This window comes from Otolemur garnettii, unplaced genomic scaffold, assembly GCF_000181295.1.
Source record: "Otolemur garnettii isolate 467f Iridium unplaced genomic scaffold, OtoGar3 scaffold00117, whole genome shotgun sequence".
Taxonomy (NCBI): domain Eukaryota; kingdom Metazoa; phylum Chordata; class Mammalia; order Primates; family Galagidae; genus Otolemur; species Otolemur garnettii.
In genome coordinates, this window is record NW_003852512.1 from 6,490,755 (window position 1) to 6,501,137 (window position 10,383).

The 10,383-nt window shown below is 44.4% G+C and overlaps 1 protein-coding gene across 3 annotated transcripts; it reads right to left on the reverse strand.

Moving 5' to 3' along the window:
• Window positions 1–1,753: 1,753 nt before the first annotated feature.
• Window positions 1,754–9,440, reverse strand: SLITRK4 (SLIT and NTRK like family member 4). Of its 3 annotated transcripts, none has more exons than XM_012809931.2 (2): window positions 9,250–9,440; window positions 1,754–4,782 (listed from the first exon to the last, which is right to left on the reverse strand). In XM_012809931.2, exon 2 carries the CDS (start codon window positions 4,730–4,732, stop codon window positions 2,219–2,221), a length of 2,514 nt encoding a protein of 837 aa, XP_012665385.1. In that variant the 5' UTR covers window positions 4,733–4,782; window positions 9,250–9,440; the 3' UTR covers window positions 1,754–2,218. The 3 variants fall into 3 exon arrangements, with proteins under 3 accessions (XP_012665385.1, XP_003797540.1, XP_003797541.1); XM_003797492.1 differs by lacking the exon at window positions 9,250–9,440 and adding an exon at window positions 8,422–8,725; XM_003797493.1 differs by lacking the exon at window positions 9,250–9,440 and adding an exon at window positions 7,892–8,063.
• Window positions 9,441–10,383: the final 943 nt, after the last annotated feature.

Below are 10,383 nucleotides of genomic sequence, written 5' to 3' on the forward strand. Positions count from 1 at the left end.
TTCTTTCAAGATCAGAAAGCAATTATTTGTTTGGATTTTTTTATATTCGTAGAAAGTTCTCACAGACGTCATGAAAATTAAAAGTACACATTAAAGTTTTAAGAGCACCAGCACATACATCATATGGAGACATTTTCTTTGTTTGCTATTAAAAAATCTCCAAATTATCTATATGTATGAATATATACCCAAACACACACACCCATATACATACACACACGCACACACACACTTCTTCAAAAATGTCAAGTTTTTTTTTTGTTGTTTTGTTTTATATTGGAACAAACACATGAAGCCCTGAAATTAGTGATTAATGAAGGGACTGCTGTTACAACTTTAGCCAGAATATCATTTTTGAAGCTGCACCAAAACATATGACATTTGAAATTCATGAAAAATATCTATGTTTACTTCCTTGGTTATCTTACTGAATAATAGAGTAATTGAAGAGATGGAACACACACTCTCACACTTACACTATATATGTGTGTCTGTGTATATAAATATACACACATATATCTGTGTGTGTGTATGTACATATGTATATATATATATAGGCAGGCCAAAAAGGCAATGTGTTTCTGGATATCATTTTGCTAATCAGGAGCTCCTATAAATCTTTCAACATCATTCATTCTTAAGTGCTTCATTCCTTCGACCAATTTTGACTCGGAACTTAACAGCTCAAGCAAATACAAGGGTGTATCATTTGTAGTTGCAGACTGTGAACTCATCTGAGATCAATGCAAGCATTTTGCAGTGTGGCTTTGATAGCCAAGATTACCACGATGTTTACAGTCCTACTAGATTATCTGATAGTAGTCAGAATGATAAAAGAACAAGATACTGATGCATTCAAGATATAACTATTAACCTTATTCATTATTTTTTTAAATACTTGTAGTAAAAGCTATTTGAATTAAGCTCATAGAATCCTGAAAAGCAAGACAACTGATGGCAAATAACGACTGCCCCAGACACGATACTATAAAACTAAGGAACCTAGTGTAAAATGCACAACTGGTAACAAATCTGAAGATAGTAGGCTAAATTCACAAGAATAGCACAGAACTGTGTTTCTTTCTTTCTTTTTTTTTTTTTTTTTGTATTTTTCCTTTTTCTGGTTTTTGCTTTTTTTTTTTATTTTTACTTTTAAAATTATACCTGATCACAAAGTCCAGAATATTTCTATACACATCAGCCTGGGTTTCAGTTCAGTATATATCTTTGCTGTCTAAATTTATACTTACTGATAAGTTGACTGTGATCAGGAAAACAAGTCAGGAATATTAAATACATATTAAGGAGTACATATTTTTTCTTATTTAGTGTACAAAGTACTTCATAAATATTAATTATGTTACAAAAATAGCTTTGGGTGAGCTCACATGGTAAGCACTTTGCTAATTTTGGACAACCTTTAAGGATTGTTGGTATTTCACGTAACTGAGAACAAACTCTAGTGTTAGTTTAATTTGAGCCATGTTTAATTCTGATAAACATCATGTATTTCTTCAGATCACCACAAATGCTATGTAACTCATGTTAATGTTTTTCTTTTAGATTTGTATGTATAGACAGGTAATGCTTACGGTGTTCCAATTTATTTTATAGTTATGTAATGCAGTTATATTTTAAACAAGTATTTGCACAATTTAACATTATAAATCCAGCAGTTTCAAGATGCAGGCCATAAAGATTGCCAATTTACAAATACTATTGAATGTTCTCTCTTTGCATGCTTTTTAAAAAAACTTTTCAGATAATCTTTACACAGAGGTGTTACAGTGCCACAAATCAAAAGGATTATTCCAGTTCCATCAACTTAATCTACGTGCAAGATGAAGGACTCAGCTCAGGTACAAACACGGGTACCAGTTTTCTCGAGTTTGCTTTACGAAGTACAAAGAGACGAAGGTTTTGCAAAACAGATTTGCCTCTTGAGGTTAAATTCAGCGCATTACGTGTATAAAGCATCCCTTTGGCAATAGAGTTTGCAGTATCCCCACAGGACTCCACAGTATAGGTTTCGTGTAGTAAAATCTATTAAGGGAATTCTCTTCTACTTGACACATCTTTGCAGCTACAGTTAATGAGACACCCTTGGAAACACTTGCCTCTATGCCTATTGATAATATAGTATTTGGAAGTTTGAAGTCAACAAAAGGCACTTTCATCATTAAATAAATGTCCTCTGCATGAAGTAAGATCGCATGACCTAGATCTTGTTCAAAGCTGTTTGCTCCTCAAGGACCTGTAGGTAGTCGGGGGAACTCTGAAGTTTTGCTTTCAGTTCAAAATACTCACTCTTCCTTTGCTCCACAACAATTTTGCTGTGGTTGCCACCTATCAGTGACTTCTTGTTTTTTTTGTCTTGTTGTTTCTCTGGATAGCGGATTTCAAAGCCACTGACGCCTATGCTATTATACTCTTTTTTGCTTTCGAGAAAATTCTGAATGAACACATTGGAATCCCTGCTAGGGAATAATTCATCCAGCTCATCAATTGTGCTCAGTCTCTTCCTGGTATCTACGTGCAATAAATCTTTTTCCTTGTCGGCAACATTCCTCATAATGACTTTCTGTCCCGGGGGATCTGAAAACATGAACCCGGTTTCTGACTCTTTTAAGCCGCATGTATGGCTCTTGCTCATCTGTTCTATAGTTTGTGGAATGAAAGCTTCTGTGCTCAGTCCGTCCTTTTTATTTGTTTTGTGGTCATGCTTCCTCAGCTGCAGCTGCATGGAGCCACACTCCGGATTCCCCAAGCCTTCATGCTTCACCATGGGTTTCTTGTTGCGTCTCAGGACAAAAACAAGAAGGCAAAAAGCAACAAACACAGTTAAAATCAGGACCACTAAGATACTTAAAATTAAAATAGACAGAGGCACTGGGCCACCAGGAGGACTTCGAATGGGACCCAATGGGGTAGTGAATGTAATGGCAGGCGCAGGGCTCGTGAATGGTGCAGATGGCTTATTTAAAAGTTTAGGACATAAGATCTCATTTTTGAGGGACTTCAGTTCAATGTTGGCAAACTGAACAGGTGTCTCACATTTCAGTTCTTTCACAACAATCCCATCATTCAACTTCTCCAACCACAGCTTTAAAGCCACCAAGTCACAAGTACAGTCCCATGGGTTGCCCTCTAAGTCAATCTGTGTAAGCGACTGCAGCTGATCGAGAACCCCACTTACAGGAAGGTACATGAATTTATTGTTCCTCAGGTTGAGTCGAGCAAGGGGTGCTCCAGAGAAAATGTAAACAGGCAGGCTCTTTAGAAGATTGTTGTTTAAATACAGTAACTGCAAATTTGGCATGGAGTCAAAGGTGCCTGCAAGAATTTCCTTAATCAAATTGTATTCCAAATACAGATACTGCAGGTTATGAAGGCCTGAAAATATTTCAGGATAGAGTCTTTCAATCTGATTGCCATTGAGATACAGCCTGCGTAAATTAGTAAGATTGTGAAATACGTCTCCCTTAATCACTGTAATTTGATTGCTGCCTAAATGGAGCAAATCCAGTCCCTCAAACTCAGTGAGGTCTGACATGTCCACATCTTTGATGCTATTGCCATTGACATGTAGCTTCTTGGCATTTAAAGGTTTCGGTATCAATTCAGACATGGATTGTATATTTTTCTCTTGGCAGTTCACACTCAGTCCCAAATCTGAAGGATGCGTTTTGCAGAAGCAAGGCGCTGGGCAAGGTGTAAGAGGAGGCACCCTCGTTTGGTAGGACACAATCTGACTCAGACTGCGGTTGGAGAGGGCTTTGCCTGCCACAATTCCAGAGATCTTAGAAGGATTTGTCGTTTTTGGTGGCTTGGTCACTAATCTGTGTAAAGATGTTTGGGTCGTGTGCCCATGAGGCGTGGTATAGCCATTTTCCAGCTGAGATGGAGGCAGAATGCGGACATCAAAATCACTGCCTGTGCCCATGGGGCATAATTCTTGCTTGTTGGTTTCTTTTAGAAGCCTCCCATATAAGTCACTGGGAGTTTCGCAGATCGCTTCTCCTATGTAAATGTTATATGGCATGTTCTCCAGCCAAGCTTTTAAAGGCAACAAATCACAGCTACAGTTCCAAGGGTTGTCTTCCAGTTGCAGTTCAACAACACGACCAATGTGTTCCAGAACTCCAATATAGGGGAGCTTCTGGATTCTGTTCCCCCGTATATCCAGATGGGTCAAAGATGCGAATCGGAAAATATTATCAGGAAGGAATGAAATAAGATTGTCATTAAGAATGAGAACTTTCAGTTTGTGGAGCTTATTGAAGGCTCCTCGTTCAATATACTTGATTAAATTGTAGTCAGCCTGGAGATACTCCAAGTTCTCTATGCCAAGGAAAGTGTCAGCTCGGAGAATCTTTAATTCATTGTTGTTCAAGTGCAACTGCTTTAATGCACTGAGCCCAAGAAAGGCTCCTCCCTCAATGTTCTGCAGCTTATTATTTCCCAGATGCAAGGATACTGCGTGCGAAAAATTCAAGAATGTATTTGGGTAGAGGATATTTAAAAAATTGTTTTGGAAATTGAGGTGATAAAAATTAGACCAAGGTGGTTTCAGCTGATTTGGTCTGTAGACTGAAACCTTCTCACAGTTGACATAGAGCACATTCTCAACTGACACGCAGGAGCAAACATTGCAAATTTCCACTGATAAGTCAGAATCTGCATTTGTCGAAGAAATCAGGGCAGACAAAATCAGAAAGAGCCAAAGAAACATCTTCTTGCAATCAGCAAACAACTTTATGCTTCTGAATAAAGAGAAATAATCTAAAAAATAAAAAGAAAACATGTTTTCAATGGTCATTTCTTAAAAAAAAATTGTGTTTAAAGCATACCATAGCAAACACATGGCTAAAATTATTAGCATAGTATTTTTAAGGCACCCCAAACTCCAAATAGTCTCACTCAGTCAAACAATAATAACCAACAAAACTGTCATACATTTTATTTCTATACTCGTAGTTTATATAGAATTTTCATGTGCTGAATACACAACAAACCAGAGGAAGAAAGATTATTAGTCATGCTTAAACCTTAACAATCTGAAAAAAAAAAAAAAAAAAAAATATATATATATATATATATATAGTTTGGTGTGGACCAGCAAACTCTGCCCTTAAACAGAAGCCTTAGGCTTTGAATTTGCAATTCAAATAACTGACCCCAGGCCATCTAATATGCCATGTAGTTCATACCACAAAGGTATTCAATTAGTGGATGCCTATTCTTTGGGCATCAGCTAGACACAGAAGCTGAATGGGAAAATATTAGAGTCCCTGGTTCAGTGGAGGATTGGGTTGCTGTAGAGGGGAGTATTCAAACACCAAGGGAAGGTGACCTGGGAAGAGATTTGCCTAAGCTTCAGGCCCAAAGGTAAGCTCACTGTTATGAATCGATTCACTCCTGTACACTGCTGTCTTCAAAAGCACAGTTGACTCTGTGGGGTTCTAGAGAAATAATTGACTTGGGTTTAGCCACATTTTATTTTCTGGTAAATAAATAGTGTGTAGTTCCCTGTTAACTGTCTCTGAAAGAAAAGGGGAAAAGCCTTTTGTCTTGGGTTTCTGAAGGCAGAAGAGGAGCCGGTTTATTCCTGCATTGCTTCCCTTATCTCTGGGTGGCCTTTCTAGTCTCAGAACTGGTTTTCTTGCCTGACTGTCCTCTCATCCTTTTATTTGCCATTTTGAACCCAGTTCCAACTGACACTAATCTCCTTCACTTTGACAACAGACTGCAACTGCCGAGGAAGAAGAGTTCACCCACTACAATCTTTGAGTACCTTTATTTGCAGGACCAAAAACGTTCAGTTCAGCACATTTTTGTCCTAAAATTATCAGTTTCCAAACACCACAGGTCCTTGTGTATCAATAAATAAAGAATCACTTGTTGGTAGCATTTAATGCTTAGCAAATTATCTGGTTGTAGCTAACTCCTTAAATACTGCATACATACACAAATACATACAACTCTTCAAGGAACAGATTAAACAGAACACAGAGTGTATTTTACTGATGCAATTTTAGCAATGTGAATCTTTTCCATCACGAATGCGAATCTGGCTGCAATTTTAATATGGTTACCACCAAATATTAATTAAATAAATAAAATACCCAGAAATGCACAATGAGAGAAGGATGCAAGGAAAGAAGTGTCACACAGAAACTCCTTTGTTTATTCTGCCCGTGAGGAATCTGCTAGTGGTAAAACCAAACATGTCTCAAGGTAGACAATCCATTAGCCCTGACCCAAGAGGATTTGCATTTTAAGTAGTTTGGATCAGGGTACAGCGGGCAGTGCTGAGATGCTATTTGGCTGCCATATAGATGTGCGTTTCCCCTATTCACCACGACAGCATGATTGACATTTGCAAAAAGAAGTCATAATTCTTAACTATGACATCACCTAAACCAACTTTCATTGTAAAAGCAAAATTTCTTCATCTTTTTTGCCTTGCTATGGATGCAGCTTTCAACAGCTATTTTGGTTTAGTTGAGTCATTTCTTGTTACTAACCACCACCTCCCACCCCAAAACAAAGAAACCAGAAAGCAATCAACCTAAAAAACAAAACAAACCTCCCCAAATCAGAATAATCCAAATTCAGTATAAAACAAGGACCAGGAGCATCAACAAATCTGAAAATGTGTAAGGAGGTGCCTTTACCCCCATAATTTCTACTTTAAGTAGCACGGGAGAAGAAAGGCACAAGGACAAGCCATGAAGTGCCCAAATGCAGCGCTTGTGAAACAGAAGAAGCCACGAGCAGCTGGGGGAGCAGGCACGAGAGATAAATAGCCAAGGAGAGAGAGGGAAAGAGGCACTGAAAGGGCAAGAGACCACGGAGAAGTCGAAAAAGAAAGAAAAAGAGCTCACAGAAGGGAGCTACACAGAGGGTTAAAAGCGGTACCGAACGTATGGGAAAGAAACCTCACATTCACATACTGCCAATAAAACATGCACATTTAAAAACCAAGGGGAAAAAGCTAAAAAGAAAAGAAAAAACCCACTAAGTACGAGTTGGGTACCAAGAGCCTGCTCTCAGTCTGCCAAGAGCGGTCCGTCTGCCCATCTTTTTCTCTCTGCCCAGCAAGATGCTGGGCTCCCATGGCCGGCCGAAACTGCACAAATCGGGGCATGCACCAGAGTGCTGCGCCTGGCGCTGGGCGGAAGGAGGGGAGAGTCAGCCTGCGAGGGGCAGACCTCTGGTGAGAAGGGGGTGAGGGCGATGGGCAGAGGGGTTTCCTTTGGAGCTCACTTCGGAAATCCCCGCTGGCTCGCCTCGGGCTGCGGTGGGGGTGGAGGGGTCCTCTTTAAGACCTGGCCACTGCTGCCCTGGGTGCGCTACCTCGGGCCGGCCGCGAGGCTGCGAGAGGGGCCGCTAAGCGCTTGCTGCAATGCTTTGCCGCATCCTGGTACAGGGAACCGGCGCGCAGTCCCCTCCTGGGTCCCGGGCCTGAGCAGCAGCTTCGCGGGCCGGGTGGAGGAGGCGGGGTACCGCGCGGGATGTCGCGGGGGCCTTCAGCCCCGCTGCGCACACATTTCTCCACGCGCTCCCATCCCACAAGGGACAGCTGCCGGAGTTTCAGTCGGCCTTTTCAGACCCAGGCATGCGATGAGTGAGGAAGAAGAGATGTGAGGCTCAGGCAGCGAGGACGGTGGCACTAGGGCGTCACTGACCCGCTTGCCACAGGCAGAGTGACCCCATAGCTCTGCTGCCGCAAGCGGCGGCCCATGCTCCCCGCTGTCATCCCCCAGCTCTTCTGGCCAGCTACATAATACTGCTCTACCAAGCCAGAAATCAGCTCAACATTTAGGCACATTGCAAAGTGGTGCAGCCTAAGCTCGCCCGGTTTTGCAGAGCTTTTAGAGTTACCCACCGGCTCCTCCTCTCACATTCCCAGTTTTGCCGGATGCTCCCAATCTCCAACTAGAATGCGGGCCACTGCCCGGAGCCCCAGATCCACGTCCGTGTAGAGTGCCTACGAGTGGGGCGCAGAAAACAAAGCACAGACCAGCGCAGCGGCCCCGACAGCCTGAGCTACCCGGGACCAGGACACTTTCCCCGCTGCCCCAGCCGCCCGGGGGGCAAGGGGGGGCAAGGATGCCAAGGACACCCAGATTGTTTCCAGTCCTCAGGGACACACGACCGTGTTGTGAACAGGCAAGTGGGAGGTGGCGGGGGCGGGTTAGCCACCACGTCCACTTTAGCCACTCAGCCGTCCCCAAACCAACTAAATTCAAACTAAAAATAATAAGCTACCTGTCCTCTCTGCGCGCGCGCGCGAATACACACACACACACACACACACACACACGCGCGCGCGCACACGCACTGCTGAGCCGAGCGGGGAAGAAGCAACGCGCGTGTTGGTGCAGCTCGCACAGTCCCCGCTGGAAATTCACCCACCTCCAGAGCCTGGCGTCTTTGCTGGGCCCGCCACGCCGCGACCAGCGCTGCAGTTTCCGAGCTGGGCTCTAAGTGATACGGGATAGAGCTCCTCCGCACCGGCTCGTCGGTCAAACCCACAGAGCAGCCCCCGCAGGCGAGCGGGCGGGCAGCGGCGTGCGCGCGCGCACCCGGCGAGACACCGCGCGCACACCCAGCCCCTGGCACACGGGCGGCACCTTTACATACACGCGCCGAATCCCCGCCCCCGCCCCCGCCCCCGCCCCTCAGCACACGGGCAGCCCTCCCTCTAGACACCCAACCATTTCGACCCCCGCACATTCCTGAGACCCCCCTGTTCTCCACTCAGACATCCCCACTTGATTCCTCTTCTACACACACATCAAGAAAGACGTCGCGCTTTTCTCTTGGCATCCGCCCCCTCTTTCTGCCTAAAGCACCACTAGGGAGGAGCGACCCCTTTGCTCACGCACAGAGACCCCAGTCCTCTAACGCGGGCGCTCTTGTCTCCAGCCTTCCTACCACATACATGCACACTCCAGTCTTTTCTTCTCCCCGTCCCCTAAGAAGCAAGGAACACACACAAGACACACACACACACACACGCACGCACGCACACACACCCGGGCGTTCCTTTGAGAGAGCAACCAAGAACCCAGGAAAAACCAAAGAAACACTGGAGAGCCTGGGGGAGGGGGTCGAGGGAGGAAGATAAGGTCGTCGAGTCTACGCGGAATTGAATAATTCCAGGATGGAGGGGGGTGAGTCAACAACAATGACATTCAGATGCAACAATCGCACTTGGATTTTGTATCATGGGTACAGTACCTTTGGCTAATTGTCACCCCGCAGAACGGAGGGCTCCGGGAGTACTTCTTGGTAGCCAGCGAACCTGGATGGAGCTTTCTTGGCTTCGGTTTCCTGGGATCCAGTAGTATTCGCACTCTTTCTACCTGTCTGCTCTTAAGAGGCCGGGGGCTTTAAGGCAAAAGTGTGAGGCTTTCGCCCAAAGTGAGACTATTTAGCGGGGTTAGGAGGAGACAGGTTAATTGTCCTCACTGTAGAACTCCGCGGCCTTTGGCGCAGAACGGGTTAAATAGGGCGATTTTGGAGCTGGAGGTGGGGATAGGGAAGAGGTGATGGGGTAGAGGAAATAGAGGTGTGGGACTGGGAGAGATGCCGCACTCAAGACCAAAAAGAAAAAAAAAATCTCCTTTGGCTACTGAGCATGCCCAGTTCCCAGCTCAAGCCCTATAAGGGAGGTATTGTGTGTGTTCCACTTCTCCGGGCTTTGGTGGTGACCGGGAGGGGACTTTGGTTGGGGAAAGGGGTGGTGAATGGGAGGCGTTAGGGGAAAGGAGGGGGGTGGGGTGGGGACAGGGTTTGAAGCTTTGGGGCTGTGCTGGAAGCACCATGGAGAAGGAAAGGGAAGAGACCCACGGGATACCTCGTGGAGACGGAGGGAGAGAAAACGGTCTAGGAAAAGTCACTTCAATAGCCCCTCACTCAGTGTCTATACCAAAGAGACTTTAGCGGCTGAGTCTCAAATCCAGAAGCTGTCATTCCAACATGTGGATTAAGGTCCCTTTTTCTACCCATTTGTTAGTGCTTCCACCAGAGGGTAGGAATGGTCTGAGAAAGGGCCAATGTTCAAACTAGCTTCGTGCAGATCGATAAGTTAGTTAATAAGCTTGTAGAGAAAGCAAATGAACCTGGGGGGAGCGAGGCGAGCTGAGTTTGGCTGTCATGTACATATTTCAAACATCTGGTTTTCCTAAACTAGGAAAGGTTGAAATGTTCACGTTCCTCTCCTCCTCCCAACCTTGCTGTTTCTGTAGGTGCTTGGCTAAGAAGAACAGCTCTCTTTACTCTGTGTTTGTGGGAATAAACTGGCTTTAGGTAAATAGAGCTAAGTTATAAATGGGAAGTATTTCCTTAGGACTCCACCCATTTTTTTGCCAC

Coding starts and splice junctions, on each gene's coding strand:
- SLITRK4 (XM_012809931.2), bottom strand. CDS start 4,732: ATGTTTCTTTGGCTCTTTCTGATTTTGTCTGCCCTGATTTCTTCGACA.